Here is a 22,680-nt window from a genome sequence, read left to right on the forward strand (position 1 = left end):
TATATATCTCTGCAAGGTTTAAATAGTATCAACTGCACATGGAACTGACAAAATCTGGTTTGGATGTTTAGCAAGAGCCCTATAAACCAAGCAACGTCAAAAGCCATGTTGACCCAAATGATCAGCATCGTATTCCGGCGAATGGAAACTGATCTGGTATGGAATCTGACCATTTAATAAAAATTTTGTTTCTTGTTTAATGCATACCGAGTTGGAAACAATATGGTTGCTTCCTGTATGTCTCCCAGGCAGTTCAGGTTTCTACTTCATCTGGTTCTGCTGCACAAAAGGAAGCGGCTTCAGAGAATGGTTCAAACTCAAAAGTTGAAGAGACTTCCTCAGTTGACCAAAATGGCAAAGAAATGACCCTGGGTGATGCACTTTCTATGAATAAAGTTAAAGACACATCTCTTGCGTCCGTGGAGGAACTTCAGAATCTTGCTGGAGGCGCTGATATAAAGGTGCTTTTCTTTTTTATTATTTTATATGCCATGCACATTTATTCAAGTGCTTTTCCTTGCTTCCAGATTGTATGTTGCCAAGCTTCCATATTTGTATTTTCTGGGTGTAATTTTATACCAAAGGTCATGAGATGATAATCTTTTATGCTGTATAGGGTTTAGAGGCAGTTCTTGATAAGGCTGTGCAACTTGAAGATGGTGAAAGGATAACACGGTATGGATATGGTGCTAAAGTTTAAGTGTTATACTTTAATTGTATTTTATTTGGGGATTAATAATTATTGTTTCGTTCTAATTACACAATTGGAACTGTATTTGTTTAATACTATAAGAGGGATGGACCTAGAGAGCATGAGCATTGGGCAACGTGATGCTTTATTGCTTTTCCGTACCCTCTGCAAGGTTTGTTTTCTCAGAACTCTCTCTGTATTTTAGTTTGAATTTCTAAGCTGCCTCTCATACCTTTTAATAAAATGTTACAGATGGGTATGAAGGAAGAGAGCGATGAAGTTACAACCAAGACACGAATTTTGTCACTTGAGCTTCTGCAGGTTAATTCCATCGATTAATTAGTGTATTTGTGTGCATGTTTTTGATCGGTAGATGAAAAACAATCTGCTTCAGTTAGTTTGGGTCAGTCCCATATTGCCACATATTTGTTGTTAAATAATAGGCAACCACCTTGTAATTTCTTCTTTAGTTAGTGTATATATATATAAGCAATGATCTTAGACCCCACGTGGGTTCTGATTTGAATAAATAAAGTGACAGAAGCAAGGAAACCCTTCATTGGTTTATTGCAATTAAATATAATATCTCAATAGTTTGTGGTACTGTCAATATTATTTAATGGAGTTGATAGAAGCAAAGGAACCATTCTTTGGTACAAGTTATTGAAAACTAATTTATAACAATTTTAGAGCAATATCTGTTAACCTCCATTATGTATAATTGCTCATTACAAGTTACAACTGAATTTCTTTATTCAAAAGCTTAAAAAGTTTTTTACTTCTGTCAGAAATTAGATAAAAGTGACACAGAAATTTACATCCTAAGATTTTGCTAAATTAGGAAAGCTAATGATTTTACACGAATTTGGCATCTTCATGGACTTGTTGCTTTGTAACGTTGTTTGGGTGCTTATTTTATCTTTATGCTAAAGAATCTTCCGTGGCATAATTTGAAATTTGACATTTGCAGGGATTATTGGAAGGTGTTGGTCATTCATTCACTAAGAACTTCCATTTTATTGACTCGGTTAAAGCTTACCTTTCTTATGTTTTATTGCGTGCATCGGTTTCTCAATCCTCTGTCATATTTCAGGTGTAGTAGTATGCTCATAGTTCTCCTTTTTTCTTGCACCTGATGCCATCAAAATCTGCCATGGGAACCTTGATAATGGTTCTGTGTTACTTTTTTGTGCAGTATGCAACAGGAATCTTTTCTGTGCTTCTGTTGCAATTTAGGGAAAGTCTCAAGGTAAGTGTAAATTTTTGAGTAATTGACAGCTGATCTCACTGCTGTTCCTCTCTAGGGTTTAATTATACTTAGATCTCTTTGTTTTTTTGTGTGCGGTATGCCTAATAAATTTTTATTCCCAGGGTGAAATTGGCATATTCTTTCCCTTGATTGTTGTACGATCATTGGATAGCTCAGAATTTCCCATTAGCCAAAAAATAAGTGTTCTTCGGTACGATATTTTTTTTCCTAATTCATTTTAATATACTAGTAACCACATTTTACTAATACTAAGTTACCTAATATGAGCATATTTCGCCAACTGTTTTTATTTTTTGAAGGATGCTAGAGAAAGTTTGCAAGGATTCTCAGATGCTTGTTGACCTATATGTGAACTACGACTGTGATCTTGAGGCACCTAACTTGTTTGAACGCATGGTATGAACGATTAATTATTTCACTATAGTGTTCATTTATGCATTTAGCTTCTATTTGTGGTTCTTTGACAATACATTGAAGACATCCAACGTCATATTTCTGTCTTCTCATTTAGGTTACCACTCTATCAAAAATAGCTCAAGGGACTCAAAACATGGATCCAAACTCTGTTAGCATGTCCCTGACCGGGTCAACAAAAGGTTCATCACTTCAGGTAAGTTTAGTTGTTCATCTCTTTTGCTCAACTTAGTATGACTAGTTATTAATGCCAGTCATTTTCTGCTAAGATTGTAAGAAATTGCTGGTTGATGTCGCTTCCTTGCTTTCCTAGTGTCTTGTGAACGTGCTGAAATCACTGGTTGATTGGGAGAAGTCACGGAGAGAACTAGCAAAGCGGAGTAAAGGCAAACAATCTTTTGAAGAAGACATTTCAGCTAGAGAATCTGATGAGATTAGAAGCAGGGAAGATTTTCCCAGTAATTTTGAGAAGGCGAAGGCTCATAAATCTATCATGGAAGCTGCTATATCTGAGGTAATTAGTCAAATTTTAGATGTCTCACTGCACCACATCTCCAAGTGACGATGAAAAGAAAATTCTAAAAGAAATGTTATTATATTACATTCATAGAGTGATACAATTCTGAAAGTGGTTTTTTTTCCAAGTGCTTGGGGTTTGTAAGTAGATTGAATTTTAGTTCCAAATATGTTACAGTTCAACCGGAATCCAGGAAAGGGCATAGAATATCTGATATCAAATAAATTGGTCGAAAAAGCACCTCCTTCAGTTGCCCAATTTCTGAGGAATACTCCCACTTTGAACAAGGTAGGACTTTTATTTTTGTATAACTGTAGTTTTACATTGAAAATTATTTTGCATAACCCTCTTGATTTTGCAGGCAATGATTGGTGATTACTTGGGCCAACATGAGGAGTTTCCCCTTGCAGTCATGCATGCTTATGTAGATTCTATGAAGTTCTCAGGAATGAAGTTTGGTACTGCAATCCGTGAATTCCTTCGAGGATTTCGACTTCCAGGAGAAGCACAAAAGATAGATCGCATCATGGAGAAGTTTGCTGAGCGGTAGGTGCATGTATACTCTCTTCCGTGTTATGTTGTGTGCGTGTTAACCATAAGTCATCATAAAATTCTAATTTCCTAGCAATTTCAGGTTTACAACATGTGTTCTAAAACATGGTACACTTGTTCCAGAATCCTAAATATAGCAATCTATTGGCTCTTATTTTTTCCCTATCTTTTTCTGTTGGAGGTAACACATAAAACAATTATTAAAAATTTAATTGACTGGAGGAGTTTCAGAGGAAATGAATTGATAACCCACAACATACCAAGAGCTCAACGAACATAATGAATAGTTTTAGTTCTTTGCTCTTAGATAATTCCAATAGAACGTACTTTGAATATTAATGGGGCAAGGTTGGCATTTTGATAATTCATTGTTCACTAATCATCTACTAGTAAAAAAAATTACTATCACACTTAGACTGGACCTATATGAATATATAAACTTACCCTTATCTTAATTCTTATTCTTGTTCTGCTTTATGTAAAAATAATCAGTGTTGACCTTTAAAAGAAAGAGTATTTTCCTTTTCTTGGCTAGAAGATGAGACTTCTTGCGGCGATCTGAAATCTATTGCATCTTAACTTTTAAAGAGCAAGAGAGGCCCCCAGCCTCACAAGGAAATGGCTGCAAGGCCAATGCTTCGGCTCCTTATCTGCAAATAACCTATTAATACCTAATTGTACTTTTAAATGGTTTTGCCTATAGTGGAAAGATAATTGTAGGCACATATCTGGAAATCCAACAGAGTGCTTGGGGTCTTAGAATGATCTGTATCTGATATAAGTGCATCGATCATATAGTTGTCACTAATTAATGTGTCGGATTTTCAAATAAAGCTCTAACTTAACCTTAGCTATCTAGCAGTACCAATCATTCAGATAATATGTCCTTCTTATTGCTTATCAACTTACGTAGTCTTAAATGTGTTGTATCTATGGCAGATACTGTGCAGATAATCCAGATCTGTTCAAGAATGCAGATACTGCATACATACTTGCATATGCAGTTATAATGTTGAATACCGATGCGCATAACCCACTGGTGTGGCCTAAAATGTCCAAGGCTGATTTTATACGCATGAATGCCATGAATGATGTTGAAGAGTGTGTTCCGCAGGAACTACTGGAGGAGATCTATGATTCTATCATTAAAGAAGAGATAAAAATGAAAGATGACACTGCTACACTTGGGAAGAGCAGCAGACAAAAGCCAGATGCAGAAGAGAGAGGCCGCATTGTCAGTATTCTTAATCTGGCTCTTCCCAAAAGAAAGTCAGCAACTGACACTAAGGCTGAGAGTGAAGCTATCATTAAGCAAACACAGGCTATTTTCCGTAACCAAGGAGCAAAAAGAGGAGTTTTTCATACCTCAAATCAGATTGAACTTGTAAGGCCCATGGTTGAAGCTGTGGGGTGGCCTTTGCTGGCTACCTTTTCTGTTACTATGGAGGAAGGAGAAAATAAGCCGAGGGTTGTTCTTTGTATGGAAGGATTTAGAGCAGGAATATGCATCACGCATGTTCTCGGAATGGATACCATGCGCTATGCGTTTTTAACATCTTTAATTAGGTAAAATTTCTGTTTGTTTTGTTTTTTCCTGTCATCTGCTTGTTGCTTATTCTTTTTTTGTTTTGTATTCATTTCTATACTTTTTGTGAAAAAAAAAGTGCTCAAATTTTCCCTTTTGTTAGGTTTAGCTACTACAACTAACTGTTGTGTGATATATTATTGATCACTAGGAAAAGGGTTATCTCACTATGGCAAATATTCTTGAAATTGTATCTCAGATTTACTTTCTTGCATGCGCCAAAGGAAATGCGTAGTAAAAATGTCGAAGCATTGCGGACCCTACTGACTTTATGTGATTCAGAGACTGACTCTCTTCAAGACACATGGAATGCAATTTTGGAATGCATTTCTCGGCTTGAATGCATCACTTCAACTCCTAGTATTGCTGCAACTGTCATGCATGGATCAAATCAGATTTCCAGGGATGCTATTCTTCAATCTTTGAGAGAGTTGGCTGGGAAACCAGCTGAACAAGTGTTTGTGAATAGTGTTAAACTGCCTAGTGAATCTGTAGTAGAGTTCTTTACTGCTCTTTGTAGCGTGTCAGCTGAAGAATTGAAACAGACTCCTGCTCGTGTTTTCAGCTTGCAAAAACTTGTTGAGATCAGCTATTACAATATGGCTCGTATACGATTGGTAATTCCTTTACTCATAAATTTCTATAGTTTTTTCTTGCGTTTTCACGTTTCTGATTAGAAATCTTGTTGGTGGTTGATGGTCATAAAATTTTCTCTTGTTTGATTTTTGCAATGTAATTATTAAATTGAATTAGACTCCCTATTGTTGACAGTAGCCCTAAAGTGACAACATCAACCTTATTTGTACAACAAGGTTGACTTGATAATGATCCAACAAAATTTTGGAAATACCTGCATGTTTAATTAAAGCCCTTGGAATGAAATGCGTGGATCACAAGTCCGGATACATGCAATCATACTTGATGGTTAAATGATGGGTGTGTTTCAAATTTTCTAATGGGGTGGCCAGTATCTAGGACTGGAGCAACATTTCTTTTAAATTGTTAAAGTCAAACTCCTGGTCCATCTTTTGTTACCATATTGAGAAAATGCCTGACTACATATCGAAATGTTGTCCGATTTGTTTATGACGTATTGGTGATTTTTTTTTTTTCTCTCTCCTAAGTCAAATATTATTAAACCAACAAGCAAAGACAGCAAACAAGAGGGAAACCCTCAAAGAACTGTACAAAGAATTACCCAAAGGCCTAACCGACTGAAACAGAAACAGAAACAGAAAAAGAACCACTTCCAAAAACCAGAAAGCAAAAACAAGTTCAACAAGGCATGGACGACCAACATCTCAGCAGAGTGATTGAAGGGCAACTTGCACAGAACACCACCAATGCCAACTCCCTGTTATGAAACTTCCATTTGTAATTCTACCCAACGAAGTTACTGAAGTCAATCTTCAAGCCCAAATAATGAATTTGATACCATTGCCCAGGCTTCAAGATAAACTGAACCTAAGAAAAAGAAAACATAACCCAAGGTTAGTCTTGCCAAAACTTCTGAAAATAACATATTGGTGATTTTTCATGTGTTTATTGATACAAACGACTTGTGTTTGATTTTGTAATTTTATTTCCTACAAGACATTCATTGCATGTGTTGTTCAAGAGAATTGCTTGATTGTTCTATGAATTCATGTAGCACTTTTAACTAATATTCATGGAAGTATATGTGTCATTTTTGGTTTCATTTAGTATCAGCTTGTTTCTTTCTTTTCAAAATTTTAAGTATTAAAAGGTCATTACTCGGTGCTTGTCCTGCTTGAGCGGGTTCTGGGAGGGGAAGACTGGAGACAAATCTAACATTCCATATTGTTTTTGCACGAAGTTGCCATTCTCTGACTTAATTAGTGACCTCAAGTTTGTCATCTCAAGCTTTTACCAATGCACAATGGCCCCCTTTAAATTTCAATTATTCTCTCAATATAGTTTTTGGTTTTCCTGACTTGTAACTTCTCTTGATTTTTGCTTTCTTTTTTCTTTCTTCTGTTAATTTGTCTTTCCTCATAAAAATTCGAAATAAATAATATTAACAGAACTGGTTATCGACTAAATGCTCTTTTCGTACTGGACATGTTTGTTGTGGTTGAGTTCTCTCTGTTGTGCTAATTTTTCTATTTCTACAATTTTACACTTCTTATTTTGGGTTGGGTTTTTTTGGGGGGTGGGTGGGTTTGGTTCTAGTTTGCTGTCAACATTAACATTGACATCAGTGTGGTATATACTTACTAGTTTCATTCTACTTTTTAGTGGGGTTGTTCTAGTTTGCTGTCAACATTAACATCGATATCAGTGTGGTATATGCTTACTAGTTTCATTCTACTTTTTAGAGAAAAAAAGTTTTATGTAATGTGTGACAAACAATTCTAAGCGATGCATATATCAGAATCAGTTTACGCATTTTTATGTGATTGCATTGTACGCTAGACAGGTTTCCGACAAGTGTCTTACATTTGTTGCTTGAGTTATTAAAAATAAAAGAAAGGAAAAAAAAAAATTGTTTTTTGTCAGGCTGTCTTTGTTGGAATGATGAAAACGTTGAAATAAGCTGTGAATAATTTAACTGATAAATTAGACAGCTGTCTCCCTCCAGTAAGCGATGCATATATCAGAATCAGTTTACGCATTTTTATGTGATTGCATTGTACGCTAGACAGGTTTCTGACAAGTGTCTGTTAATACATTTGTTGCTTGAGTTATTAAAAATAAAAGAAAGGAAAAAAAATTGTTTTTTGTCAGGCTGTCTTTTGTTGGAATGATGAAAAAATTGTTGGAATGATGAAAACGTTGAAATAAGCTGTGAATAATTTAACTGATAAATTGGACAGCTGTCTCCCTCCAGTAAAATTGCGTTTATTAATTTTTTTAATAGTTTTCTGATGCTGCATTTTTTGCATTAAAAGTTTCTTGATACTCTTTTCAGGTTTGGGCTAGAATATGGTCTGTGCTGGCTAATCATTTTATTTCTGCTGGGAGTCATCGTGATGAGAAAATCGCTATGTATGCCATAGATTCTCTTAGGCAACTCGGTATGAAATATTTGGAGCGTGCTGAACTAGCCAATTTTACATTCCAGAATGACATTTTAAAACCATTTGTGATTCTTATGCGGAATAGTCGAAGTGAATCTATACGGAGGCTAATTGTCGATTGCATTGTTCAAGTATGTCTGCTTGACTGGATACTTGACAGCTGGTTTTTAATTTTTATTAGTTGTGGTAGAAGTCCACTTATGCTTGTGTCAACTGCAGATGATAAAATCTAAAGTTGGAAGTATAAAGTCTGGCTGGCGAAGTGTCTTTATGATTTTTACAGCTGCTGCAGATGATGAATTGGAATCAATTGTTGAAAGTGCATTTGAAAATGTAGAACAGGGTGAGAACCAACCTCTTTTCTTCCTCCTTTTTTCCTCCTGTAGTATTGTTGCCATGATATATTGGTGTTTTTCTTCATTTTTTCATATCCGCCGCTTCTGATGCCAAAAAAATTGCAGTTATCTTGGAGCACTTTGATCAGGTTGTTGGAGACTGCTTTATGGATTGTGTCAACTGTCTTATTGGGTTTGCCAACAATAAAAGTTCCCACCGTATAAGTTTGAAGGCTATTGCACTCCTGCGCATATGCGAGGACCGTCTTGCAGAGGTTTGTTTTCCAGTTTTCAGTTTTAGTTTTCTGTAGAGAAGTCATTTCCTTGAAACTAGATTGCTTTTTTTTTTGTAATATTTCTTTCTCATATTCAGTATTCAGTGTCCCATATATTGATAACATGGTTCCTTCTTGGACTTGACTAATTGGATTAACTTCTAACTTAATAATTTATAGGTAGTTCAAAGAGTTGAATCCAGGACCATACCCAATCCAACAGATGCCATTACTCCTGTACTATGACAGCATTGGCAACTTCCAAGCTAATGTCGTCTAGAGATACTTAAAAATACTAACTTACTAAAACAGATGGGGCGAAGAATATATGGAATGTTGTTTTGATGACATAATAATGACACTAGGTGTTCAAGGAGCAGTGACATCGACTACTAACATGGTTCCTAAACGTAACTGATTTTCCTACATTGGTATTAGGGATTCTCTAGAGTAAAAGGTTTCCTAGAACCACCTTATGCTTAAAAGTACTGTTTTTAGGTGGTTGGAGATAACATGTACATAAAAATGATGAGTGATAATACAAGAAAGAACAGAAAAAGAAATTTAATATCTGTTATAAATTTATAGGTTATCACTCTCATGAACTCAGATGTCATTTCCAGTGAATTTGATTATTGTGGCTTGTTTACCTTTTTAATGTGAACTTTTATGAAGCTGTGTCTCAATTTCTTGGGGTTGGCTACATGAGTCCATTTTATTATAATTATTAGTAGCAGCAGCAGCAGTGTTTAATTCTGCTATCTGTAGTTATATTTTCTTATGAATCAAATGCCTTTGGGCATACTCCTGATCCATAGTTTTATGCCATCCTTACCTTTTAAGTTGTAATGCCTTCTACTCTAATCAAGTTTCTCCTTATTAGTCTGATTACTAGTAATCTATAAAAATGACCTGACCATTTAGCTGACTTCTATCATCCTGTTCTAATTTAGAACTACCTATCTTCTATTGGCTTCATCTTGCCATACGTGGGAATTTACATTCTGAACCCAAATTTGAATTGATTGAATCACATGCCTACAATATAAGAGCCTGTTAAGTAAGTAAAGTGGTTGGAAGTGAAGTTTTAAGAAGATTGGTGCATCATTATGTTTCTTCTATGGACTGTCTGTATTGTGTGATTAGTGGGTTGTGACAAAGATGTTGCTTTGTTTCCGTGCTTCGATATATTTCGTGTATGTATTTTGTAAAATACAATAAGATCCATGTATTTATTTATTTGCAATAATCTTAGATTAAATAACAAGAAGAATTTTTATTGGAGACATTCTATGGTGCATGTTATTTGCCGATGATATAATGCTAGTGGATGCTCTAAAGCGAATTTGGCAATTAAACTAGAAATGTGGAGAAATGCATTAGAATCAAAAGGATTGAAAATTAGTTGAACCAAAACTGAGAATATGGAATGTAAATTTAATAGACTCAAATTTTGATAATATAATGATCACAGCTCAAAAACCAATGGATTACGCAAAATAACCACTTTCGATACTTAAGATTGATAATAGTAAGGGATGGAAAAACAGATGATGATATAACTAATATAATTGGATTAGGATGGATAAAATGGAGACAAGCTAGTAGCATTCTATGCAACAAAAGAATCACAAATAGGTTAAAAAGAAAATTCTATAGGAGTTATTAGGTCTATTATTCTCTATGGGGTGGAATGCTAGGCTTGAGCAATGCCTTCATGTAGTGGAAATGAGAATGTTAAGATGGTTGGTTTGGAGAGATTAGAAGAGACAGGGTTACAAGTGAGAAAAAATTAGGCATGTCGCCCAGTAGTGAGAAAATAAGAGAAAATAGACTTTAGATGATATAGACAAATACAATGAAGACCTGTGATGCACTGGTAAGAAGAGTGAGATTAGTTAGCATATAAGGTAAGAGATAAAGAGGACGACCATATACTATGGTGAGGAACACTTTCTACTGATGTGTCTGTTGTGGTAAAATATTAACTTATATTTACACGAATACATAGGCACTTGCATATATATGCGCATGAGCACAGAAAGACACATTTCCTGGTTTTTAATCAACAAACACTATTTTGTTATATTTACATTATTGTCATGATTCAAGGATGCTAAAGATTAAAAGAATCACGATGAGGGCATAATTGGCAATATTTTCTTTTGCTTTTTTACCTTTTTCCCTTTTCCTAGCATGGTTGTCCATTAAGTTTCTAATTCTGGCTGATTCGATATGCTCATGTTTTGCATGGAAGATATAAAATTCTGAATGAAGTTCTGAAGATAAGTTTCCGTGGCACAGCATTAATAACTGATGTCCACATTTCTATTAATGCTCCATTTGTTTTCATGGAAAATAGTTATTGGGTGATTTGGTTGGGTAATGTTTTTTCAGGAAATTTGAATTGTGGAATTTTCTTTAATACGCAATTATATTCACACACATGCCCCCATTGGGGCTTGAACCCTCAACCTTCCCTTTGGGGAGCTGAAGGACATACCACTGAAGCCTAGGCTTTTGTGGTGAATCATGGATATTTTTCTTTGATGGTTGGCTAGAAATTACTGTCTATTTGGATTGCATTAGGGAAAATCTCTTTGCACCTGAAAATTCCTTTGTATTGAGAAATTTTTCTTTAAAACATTTTATATTGAAACAAATGGAACTCTAATGCTGTGTTTGGTTGGAGGGAAGGATTGAAGGGGGATGGATGAGAGGAGGGATGGATAAACATTTTCATGTTTGATTCGAGGGAAGGGACGAGAGGGAGGAAACAAGGAGGGATGCTTTATCCGTCCTTCCTTTATTGTTTTCTATCTGCCCACTTTTGGGGGGAAGAGAGGAGAGAAAGAAGGCATAACTACCTATAAATTTGTAATTTACAATTTTGACCTTCTCAAAAATTTTGAAATAAATATCTACCTTTTATAATTTTATATAATGAGGGTGTATTGGTAAAAAGAATATGAAAACTCTCCTTCCCTTCCTTCCAATCAAACAAGAATAAAGTATCACTCCATTCATCCTTTCTACTATCCATTCCATTCAACCAAACAAAAAATGGGAAAGACACCTTCCCTTCCTTGGGAATACCTCATCCATCCCTCCCCCTATCTCTTCCATCCTTTTTTCTATCCCTCCAACCAAACGAAGTATAAGTGCTTTTTTGTATTTTTCATTTTCAGGGCCTCATACCAGGTGGTGCTTTGAAGCCCATTGATGTCAGTGCAGATACAACTTATGATGTGACTGAGCATTACTGGTTCCCAATGCTGGCTGGTTTATCAGACCTCACCTCTGATTCAAGGCTAGAGGTTAGAAACTGCGCACTTGAGGTCTTGTTTGATTTGTTGAATGAGAGAGGGAGCAAGTTCTCAACGGCATTTTGGGAGAACATTTTCTATCGCGTCCTGTTTCCCATATTTGATCACGTGAGGCACGCTGGAAAAGAGAGTTTGATATCCTCTGGAGATGAGTGGCTTCGTGAAACTAGCATTCATTCACTTCAGTTGTTGTGTAACCTTTTCAACACTTTTTACAAGGTATCGTCAATGCTTGATCAAGTATCCATATCATGAACATTATTGTGTATCTTTATTTTTCCATATCTGGTGGTAGAGCATCCTTGTTTCATGTTCATACGTTTATTTTGTGTATTTTTGTACTGAATATTTATACTGATTGGCATTCCATTCTATATATATATATATATTTGTATATGATTAATGTGTCCTGTGGCAGAAAAAAATTCTGTCATTTCATTCATTGGCTTTTCAACATGAATTCTTCAGGTCTTAATATTTGGCTCAATCTTCACTCTTTGATATTAACAGCTATGTGTATGATTAGGTTGCAACCAAATGATACCATGTTATTAACAGAAATACAAATTCTCATATATTCGTTTGTAATAGCATTTATAATTTTATGAAATCAATCAATGGTAATTAGTTACTTTTAAAATATATTTTTTTGACAAAATATATTTCTTGCTTCATTTAGGAGGTTTGTTTTATGCTGCCTCCACTACTGAGTTTGTTGTTAGATTGCGCCAAAAAGACAGATCAGGCGGTGGTTTCAATTTCTTTGGGAGCATTGGTGCATCTCATTGAAGTTGGAGGACACCAATTCAGTGATAGTGACTGGGATACCTTGTTGAAAAGCATAAGGTGTGTATCTCTTCTTATCTGATTATGACATGTAACAGTGATGTTATTGATTCTTACTGTTGTGGATCAGAGATGCTTCATACACAACACAACCTCTTGAGCTGCTCAATGCTTTGGGCTTTGAAAGCCCTGCAAATCGTACAGTGTTGACCAGAGATCTAGAGTTCAGTACAGGTGACAGTCCTAAGATAAAGCCTGTTGACAATGAGTCACTCGATAATTATCAGCATAGGCTCAGTGACAATGGGAACACTTACGCTTTGGCCCCTAACACTGGTGATCACAATCAATTAATGGGGCTGGCAGTGGATTTAGAGGGTTCTGAAGGTAAGATCTTTTAGATAAGTACTGTATGGAGTAATCCTAATAACTTAGAAACTGCACAAGTTGCAATTCATTTAATAGCAAACCTAAAATGTCTTTTATCTGTAGGCCTACCATCACCTTCTGGAAGATCTCAGAAACCTGTTGAAGCTGGAGGTCTTCAACGGAATCAAACAATAGGTCAAAGAATTATGGGAAATATGATGGACAACCTCTTTGTTAGAAGTTTTACCTCTAAACCTAAAAACAATGCTTCGGAGGTTTTGGTGCCATCTTCTCCATCCAAGGTATTATGGTGTTGCAGTTCTACATTATCTGATTAATTTCAGTTTGATACCTTGTAATCTTACTAGCTAATATTGTTTTTGTTTACTCAACGTGCAAGTAACTTTCTTGTAGTTACTAATAGTAGTACATATATTGATCTCCATGCTACATTTCTGTAATTTTTCATGGCTTTTCAGTGAGAAAAGCATGCTAGAGCAGATTTCCGGCTTTCTCAAAGTTCCTCTAGAATTATTTTTTTCCCTGTTAAATGCCTAGCAATTTTTTAATACACACACACATATCTATATTCATATTGTACTTGGTTTTATCAAATTTAGCAAACCTAGGCCAGAGAGATTGTTTTCTTATTGCAGGACATCGGATAGATACTTTATTTTAGCATAGGTGTACTAAAAGAGAATTGAATTAAACTAACTACGTACCTTTGTTCTTTATGTCTAAATTTTAGAGACCTAGTATATGAAGTAAGCAAGGATGCCCGATATGTTTTCCCAAATCAATTTTCGTTTTCTGTATCAGGGACGCGTTCCCCTTTTGAATGCTCTTCTAATCGACTTTTACTTATCAAAAAAAAAAAAAAATGTTTTCCCAAATCCATGCAACTTAGGTTGTAAGTTGACAGCCTTAGACTTCTGGAAACCAATGGGTAGCAAGAAGATGGCTGGGTTGAATGAGCACTTCTGTCATGATGGGAATTGTTTTTCTTTGATATATATATATATATATATATTTGGCTTTTACCTATTGTACCTCCTTTTCTTTATAGAAATATCATTAGCATGGCTAGTAGGCTAGAAAGGCTATAAAGGGATTTTTGTTGGATCTGATTCGGAAATGCGAGGGAAAAATATTTTTGTTAATTGAAGCATTTTTTGTCATTGTCTTAAGAATGTCTGGGCAATATGAGTGGAGGTCTCTTTGACAGAACGAATCCCTTCCGCATCCACTCATCCTAAGAAAGTATCAACAAGGTAGAAAATCCAGTTATGTAACCAAGGAAAACATACGAGTTTCACGATTTTCTGCACATCATGTCATTTGCACGAGCTAAAATGCACCATTGCAGATACTTGTACTCCTTTCCTCTCTGATCTCACTCGGAATTTTTTTTGTTTTGTTTTTTTGTTTTTTTTTTGGCTAAGTTCATTGATTGAGAATGTTATAATTTTTCTCTTCTATCTCCTCGAGGAAATCTGCTTGTCTCTTATCATCATGATACTAGATGTGTATTTTAATGGTGGGTTTTCTTGTGAATCATGCAACCACTGAAATTCTTTTTGCCTTCTCTGCTAATCTTGTTTCTATCTAACAAAGAAAAGTAATTTTTCAAGGTGCATTCTCTATTGCTTTTGTGTGCGTGAGTGGTTCTACTTCTAAAAATGTGGTACAGCTGTACCTTGTGAGATTTTGTGTCATATTGGCTGACTGATAACTGCAATTCCTCATTACTTAATTTTAGAAATATCCTTGCTCATGCCTTTAGTGTAAAACATATTATCTACATATTCCTCTTTCTGGAATGAAGTTTGAAGTTACATGGTGTTTCTCTTTTCTTGTTGTCTTGATTTAATGCCACCTCAGTCTCCTGATGCTGTGGAGCCTGTTGCCCAAGATGAAGAGGAAAGTCCCTTGCTGGGAACCATTAGGAGCAAATGCATCACTCAATTACTACTCCTCGGTGCCATTGATAGTATTCAGGTGTGACTCTAATTCATGTTATATATTTAGTTAATCTCTTATCGCTGTTTATCAAACAGTCCTTCAAATTATTATTACATTTATTAATGTTTTGTGTAATTTTAAGGCCAATCTATTCCGACAATAAAGCTGCATCATGCTATGGCATCTATCTGTTTTTCTAAATGATTTTGTTTATGTTAATGATGTCCTCCTCTTCTTCATGTTGCTTTCCTGATTTCAGCTGGCAACCAGAAGGGAGGGTTGGTAGGCTGAGGGTGGCAAACTAATTCTCCCCAACCCCCCTTCCACCAAGAGAAAATAAATAAATGAAACAATAAACATATCTTATTCACCGCCAAACTCTCCCAGGGAAAAAAAAGAAAAGAAAAGAAAAAAAATATTATTAGAGAAAAAAAAATATGAGAGAGAAAGAGAGGGAGTTTAATAGAAAAATCATTTGGATGGTGTAGAAATCGTATGAGTAGTGCCTTCTTTTAATTGTGAACGAAATAAGGTGGTTTGGGGATCTTCTAGGAGGTTTTAGAAGGATCTCTAAGCCTTAAAAAGTGTTTCTCGAACAAATGTGAGTGTTTCTATAAGGATTAGTTTTCAGATCAGTTTCTCGGTATGCTAGATGATACGCTTACTTGATGAATTTTATATCACAGTAGTGCTCCTATAATTTACTATAAGTTATGCAATTTTTTTTTTTTTTTAATAACTACAAACCCTAACCATGCCATGTTGCAGAGGAGTTAAAGAGGAGATGCAGGATGTTTCTCCTTATCTTCTTCTTCTTCCATTATCTTTTTGTTTCTTCCACTTCTGGTTGAACTTCAACCTTCAGTCTCTCACGTTTTCTTCCTTTTCCTTCCGTTCTCTCTGTTTCAGTTTCTCCTAGAATACCTTCTTGCTCATCACTTTCTAGTCCTCACTCAAAACTATATTATTTGCTTTGAATCCATTAGACCTCCTCCTTTCATCCATTTCCATTCTATTTCTACGTTACAAACATTCTCAGAAACAAAAAGCACTAATTTTTTTTTTTTTTTTTTAATTTTTTAATTCAGGGTTTGCATATGTAGGATTTTTTGAAATAAATTAAATAAGTTCTGATTTCTCCAAAATTAATTATGGTTGTCTTGATCCACCCCAAAAAAAATAAATAATAAATAAATAATTAAATTAAATTCCATAATTTTGTTCTCTTATCCTATGCTTTTGCTTTTATTTCCCTCTTCTTCAAGAATGATTGCCTTGTCTCATTGATTATGCTTGTAACACGACAAGTAGATATCTAAGCCACTCGGTTTTTAGGGCATGCTGTTTTGGGTGACCAGACAAAGTTGTACTGCAGGACTAGGCTTGTGAGAGCTTTTGTGCTGTGGGTGTATCATGCTTTCTCTTTCTGCAGCTCTCTCTCTTTCTCCATGTGTAGGGGTGCCACTCCAAAGTTCAGTTTATGCATATGTTGGTGTGGTTTTGCGTAAAAACCTGATAGTGTGAGGATCTGGATGCATCTAACCATATACTATTATGCATAATTTATAGAGTTTTCTCATTCGATGTATTGGATGATGTGGACTGTTGATTACAGTCTCACTTAGCAAAGAAAAGAATAAAGACATTAAGAATTAATGGATCTTTTCTGCATTCAGCAGCTTTTGTTCTTTGTTCTTTAGGCATCTTTACACCCCTTCTTTCTTTTCTGTTGGGTCTTTAGAGGGGGACAGTTGTAGCAGAACACAGAGAAGGATGGAGTGTCAAGTTGTATTGTTTCAGAAAGGATGATAGATTATTCCATTTTTGGGGGGTGAATCCTACACCCTTATGTAATAATATAGCTAACTCATCTATTATCCTCATTTATATTTATTTTATGAGTGGATTATCAAAAAATATATCAGCAAGCTTGTATTTAGATTTATTTGTATCAAATGTAATGTATCTAAATATTGTGGATCAAGCGTAATTCTGTTGACTGAAAGCTATTCTTATGCTTTAAGAACTTTTAAATGAATACATTTACCAAACATCTCTGGCCTTCTTAAGTTTTTTTTAATGAAGTTCTTCCTGTAAAAGCATGCCCACTGAAGAAAGCTCATCCGAATGCTACCTAAAGTATGGCTCAAAAAAGAGTGAGAAATTCTTTACTTTTTTATGAGAAAGGAAGAGCATTCTAATTGATGTCTATTAAATATGCAGAAGAAATACTGGAACAAGTTGAAGGTACCACAAAAGATCACTGTAATGGATATTTTGTTCTCTGTTTTGGAGTTTGCTGCATCATATAATTCGTATACCAACCTCAGATTGCGTATGCACCACATTCCTGCTGAGAGGTAGCTTTCATACTTGTTTATAACCTTCATCGTCTTTTCCACTGCTTGCCATTAAATTTGTTATCCTTGAGGCTTGAACTGTGAGAATCTTGTGCTGTTACTTATTTTTATTGTCTAGCAGGCCGCCTTTGAATCTTCTTCGCCAGGAATTAGCTGGAACTTGCATTTATTTGGATATTTTACAGAAGACGACATCAGGAATTAATTATGACAGAGGACAAATTGAAAACAATGTTTCTCAGAACGTGGATGATACTTCTGTTAAAAATGATTCTAGTTTCACAGAACATTCTAGTGCAGAAGATAAACTTGAAGGAATAGCAGAAGAGAAACTAGTGTCTTTTTGTGGACAAGTTCTGAAGGAGGCATCTGACTTTCAGTGCAGTGTTGGAGAGACTACGAATATGGATACTCATCGAGTTCTAGAGTTGCGTTCACCAATCATCGTTAAGGTATATTACTTGGTAGCTTTTTGCTTGTTTGTAATTTTCATTCATTAGCTGCTTGTTACATTATTAAATATTTTCTACTGACCATTTGAATCATATATAAACTTAAAATATGTAGCCACCTAATTTCTTTGTCCCTCTCCAGAAACCAGAATCTATAAGATAAAAGGAAAAGAAGGATGAAAAATCTTCTAAAGCACATAATTTTCTTTACATCAGAGCATAAGTGTTAGCCGAGATATGTTAGCCTAGAATCGTGGGATTTGAGGGTGTAATTAGTGGGATTTGACCACGTAATTATTTTAAATTATATTTTTGACTAATATAAATGCATGGGTGTAGAGATGTCAGAATATAACCCTTTCTTACATTCTCATTCAAGCCTTTACATATTTCTCTTGTATTCCTTCTATCTTGCATTTCTTCTTGATATCAAAGCTAGGGTGATCCGACTGCAACGAGGGCATTGCGAGTTCGGCACCACCCATTTGGGAATGGTCTGAGGAGACATTGTTGATCATTTATGGTCTGAGGAGATTAGTGATTCTTCCATATACATCTTTTTGACCATGTGTAAGAAGGGGAATGGTTTGAGAAGACATTGTTGATTGTTTATAGTCTGAGGAGACATTGTCGATTCTTTCATCTACATTTTTTAAATGTATATGAAGTAGAATGGTCCAAGGAGACATTGTTGATTCTTCCATCTGCATATTTTAAACATATGTATGAAGGAAAATGGTATGAGGAGACTTTGATTAGTTGATCGGCACAGTGCACTTCATTTGAAAGAAAATCATCTTCGGTCAGATTTGCACTCCACAGAGACATTCTAACAATGGGTGGTAGCAAGACTGTGCTTAAAGATGCATTGTCCGAGTTGGGCGTCTCAGATATCCACGCACCAACTTGAGGGGGAGTGTTAGCCGAGATATGTTAGCCTAGAATCGTGGGATTTGGGTGTAATTAGTGGGATTTGACCACATAATTATTGTAAATTATATTTCTGAGTAATATAAATAATGGGTGCAAAGATGCCAGAATATAACCCTTTCTTACATTCTCATTCAAGCCTTTACATATTTCTCTTGTATTCCTTCTATCTTGTATTTCTTCTATAAGGAAAAAAAGTCCAAATAGAAAGATAAAACACCTAAATTTTTCTCAAAGAGGAAATCTTGCTTCCTAATTTGAGTAAACTTGAACTGTTATCCATTTGTGTTTACGCTGGTTTTATAAACTTGGATAAGAATGGTTACACCGTTCAATGAGATATAGGTCTTTCTATCCAACCCTTTTTTTAAGAAATGAGGAGAATGGCATTAAGAAGGAGAAAGAAAAGTAACATAGAGGAAGGCTAAGGAATACTTCAAATGAAAAAAGAGAAGAGGAAAGACAATAAATAACCACCAGAAACAAACAGCGCAAGAAAGCCATACAAAAAGGAAAACAGTTTTCCTCGACCCATTTGAACTTGTCATCGGCTTTATAGAGACCAAGTACTTGGGTTACCGCCTAAAGGAATACTTGATTGCTTAAAAAGGCTGCATTCTTATCTCACACTTTAATGGATTGGCAAATCTCTGGAACTGACTTTGAAAATTAATGCCTTCATATAATGCTTCTATTTTTGTATTTTAAGCTCCAAATTCCTTCAGAACTCAGAAGGAGGCCTGACATTCAAAGAAGAGACATCGTAACCTACAACTCAAGGGTGGGAGGCCATCACTCTTTTTGGACCAAAGCCAATCCTTCTATGATCTAGGGTTTCAATTATAGATATAAATGAAGACCATTTACTACCAAAGTAAAGGAGGTTCTATTTTCTCTTCCATTAATATTCGTCTACATTTGACATTTGGATCATAAAAAATTTAGGGACTGTTGCTTGGTGAAGTTGTAAAAGCTCAGCTTATCAAGCCTGGTTATAAAGCGTAAGAATGTGGTTTTTGAGAAGGGTAGTCACCTTGTGTAAATAATGCCAAAGAACTTATGCCAACTGTCAAGTCTATACCCCAGTCCTCCCATCATTCTCGATTGATGAGGACCTTTGTTATTTGTCAACTTGGTGTTTTTTAAACTTTTCTGGTGAAGTGAATCTCTGCGAAATAATATTCCTTTGCTTTCAGTGGGTCAAACTCTTTTTGGCTAGATTCTTTGTTTCTTCAATATTTATGTGAATTTGCATATCTTCCTTTACAATTATATATATATATATATATATATATATATATATATTCATAGTCGGTACTCACACACACATGCCTCCACTGAGGCCTGATACTGCTATGCCACAGACCCATTGGTTTTTGCAATTATATATTTACTGACTGCAGTTTAGCAAAGCCATATTGCAATTTATAACTGCTTACCCTGTTATTGTAATGAACTATGGGAACTATAAATATACCTTTTCTTTTTCTTTTTTGTCTTTCAGGTGCTTAAAGGCATGTGCTTGATGAATAACCGGATATTCAGAAAACACCTGAGAGAGTTCTATCCTTTGATTACTAAACTTGTATGCAGTGACCAGGTATTCTCACACTCCCAAAAAGGATATTTTTTGTTAAATATTTGCCCTTTTTTTCTTCAAAATCTCTCCTCTGTTACTTTATTTTCTGTGCTGATGTATGGAGAATACCTGGAGTTGTAGGGACCAAGTTCTTTGGTCATTCCATCAGTAATATCCGATGATTTGTTTGCTCTTAATACCCACCTTATAGTGTTAGAAAAGTCTTGCCATAAATTTAGGGCATATGGAACAGTTGCTATTACTGTGATATCTTTTTCATACTTGAAAGCTTACACTGATATCCAGTTTAAGCCGAAATCCAACCAGCTTAGGAGATATATAAAGTTACAGCAAGTTTGTGGCTTGAATCATTCAGCAAATATATTGGAGCTAAAGCATCAAATTAAGCAAGCCTGGAAATCTTGACTTTGTGTACTTCATCTAGGCTGTCATGTGGGAACCGCCTTCAACTTTGAGGTGTAGCCACTTTGTTCAAATAATAGAAACTCTTGAGTATCTATCCATTCCTTCAACTTTTAGGGTATATGGAACAGTTGCTATTACTGAGATATCTCTTTCATACTTGAAAGCTTATACGGATATCCAGTTTAAGCCGAAATCCAACCAGCTTAGGAGATATATAAAGTTACAGCAAGTTTGTGGCTTGAATCATTTAGCAAATATATTGGAGCTAAAGCATCAAATTTAGCAAGCCTGGAAATCTTGACTCTCTGTACTTCATCTAGGCTGTCGTGGGAACCGCCTTCAACTTTGAGGTGTAGCCACTTTGTTCAAATAATAGAAACTCTTGAGTATCTATCCATTCCTTCAACTTTTAGGGTATATGGAACAGTTGCTATTACTGAGATATCTCTTTCATACTTGAAAGCTTATACTGATATCCAGTTTAAGCTGAAATCCAACCAGCTTAGGAGATATATAAAGTTACAGCAAGTTTGTGGCTTGAATCATTTAGCAAATATATTGGAGCTAAAGCATCAAATTTAGCAAGCCTGGAAATCTTGACTCTGTGTACTTCATCTAGGCTGTCATGTGGGAACCGCCTTCAACTTTGAGGTGTAGCCACTTTGTTCAGATAATAGAAACTCATGAGTATCTATCCATTCCTTCCTTCCTGTGCACACTTGATTAATAGGGCCAAAACTGGGGTAGTGGCTTTTGAATTCATTGCATCGGATTTGCCTATTGGAGAGCCAATCCCGACCTTCCTCTTTAGAATCAGTTCAGTCATCTAAAAGTTCACGTAGGTCCATGAAATTCGTGCAAAAAGACTTGGATAGATTGTGCAGACGGGATATCTTAACTGGGACCCGATTGAAAATAATTCCTCAACTTGTATTTATTAATTAGGGCACTCCTATGCGCCAGTTTCAGCATTCCATCTGTATAAGCGCTTTATCTACTAATCTGATTGGCTCTCCATTTGTTCAGATGAATGTTCGTGGAGCTCTTGGTGATCTTTTCAGCATGCAATTGAATGGTTTGTTGCCATAGAAAAAATTTATTGCCACTTCATCAACTTCGATGGGATTGCAGTGCTTCTGGAAGCCGACATGTCATATTTAGCTGATCCATTATTGCACTCTGGTGGACATTCAATTTTGCTTTTAAGGCGTATTGGCTGCATTTCTCTTTTAATGATTTCTCCTTTCAAGGTTTTCAGAGAATTATGCAGTGGAAAAGATTAAAACGACGTATTTTCTTGTAATTTCAGACTTGGATGCCTTAGCTATTATGGCATCACTTTGTAATAGAAGAAAAATGTATACCTTGTCGAAACCAAATTTTACGAGGACAAGACTAGATGCAGTTCAGTTCAGTGTGGTAGTTGAACATCAGATGTAGTGTCCTTTTGACCCGAGATCAAATTGAGGAACAACCCAATGTGGATAAGAGTTATTCTTACTGATTGTTGAAAGATAAACTGAAGCTATGTTGTACATTACTTGGAATGATTCTTACTGATCTAAATCAGCCTATTACTTCAATGATTGTTTCAAATGCAACCTTAGTCTCTACCAGTATTAATGGTGCAATACCAAGTTTAATCCAAGGTATAAGATGGTTGAGCACTAGAGCTTCGGCTAAATAAATTGGATTGATCTTAGGTTGATTACTCATACGTTTAAAAAAAATAAAAATAAAAATAAAAAAACTTTAAAACTAAAATGTATAAAATTTCATATAAACAAATTCTCAAAATTTTATTATT

The 22,680-nt window shown here is 35.4% G+C and overlaps 1 protein-coding gene across 2 annotated transcripts in view; it reads left to right on the forward strand.

Moving 5' to 3' along the window:
- LOC132276989 (brefeldin A-inhibited guanine nucleotide-exchange protein 5) overlaps positions 1-22,474 on the forward strand; it is a 28,241-nt gene extending 5,767 nt beyond the window's left edge. Inside the window, exons 8-34 of one of the 2 annotated variants that reach the window (XM_059778672.1) lie at positions 72-156; positions 249-461; positions 617-675; positions 794-863; positions 944-1,012; positions 1,662-1,784; positions 1,887-1,940; positions 2,063-2,151; positions 2,261-2,357; positions 2,473-2,571; positions 2,689-2,889; positions 3,070-3,180; positions 3,254-3,438; positions 4,384-5,010; positions 5,229-5,646; positions 7,962-8,201; positions 8,290-8,413; positions 8,532-8,680; positions 11,869-12,225; positions 12,686-12,852; positions 12,923-13,179; positions 13,285-13,463; positions 15,046-15,162; positions 17,350-17,486; positions 17,605-17,938; positions 20,373-20,468; positions 21,900-22,474. In XM_059778672.1, coding sequence (XP_059634655.1) covers positions 72-156; positions 249-461; positions 617-675; positions 794-863; positions 944-1,012; positions 1,662-1,784; positions 1,887-1,940; positions 2,063-2,151; positions 2,261-2,357; positions 2,473-2,571; positions 2,689-2,889; positions 3,070-3,180; positions 3,254-3,438; positions 4,384-5,010; positions 5,229-5,646; positions 7,962-8,201; positions 8,290-8,413; positions 8,532-8,680; positions 11,869-12,225; positions 12,686-12,852; positions 12,923-13,179; positions 13,285-13,463; positions 15,046-15,162; positions 17,350-17,486; positions 17,605-17,938; positions 20,373-20,468; positions 21,900-21,962 — 4,720 coding nt within the window. In that variant the 3' untranslated portion in view covers positions 21,963-22,474. The remainder of the gene's footprint in view (positions 1-71; positions 157-248; positions 462-616; positions 676-793; positions 864-943; positions 1,013-1,661; positions 1,785-1,886; positions 1,941-2,062; positions 2,152-2,260; positions 2,358-2,472; positions 2,572-2,688; positions 2,890-3,069; positions 3,181-3,253; positions 3,439-4,383; positions 5,011-5,228; positions 5,647-7,961; positions 8,202-8,289; positions 8,414-8,531; positions 8,681-11,868; positions 12,226-12,685; positions 12,853-12,922; positions 13,180-13,284; positions 13,464-15,045; positions 15,163-17,349; positions 17,487-17,604; positions 17,939-20,372; positions 20,469-21,899) is intronic. The other variant, XM_059778673.1, reaches the window with a different exon arrangement.
- The last annotated feature ends 206 nt before the right edge of the window (positions 22,475-22,680 follow it).

Source organism: Cornus florida, unplaced genomic scaffold (assembly GCF_030987335.1).
Source record: "Cornus florida cultivar Cherokee Brave unplaced genomic scaffold, ASM3098733v1 CherokeeBrave_3.0.0_Hap2_Chr10, whole genome shotgun sequence".
In the NCBI taxonomy this organism is placed as follows: Eukaryota; Viridiplantae; Streptophyta; class Magnoliopsida; order Cornales; family Cornaceae; genus Cornus; species Cornus florida.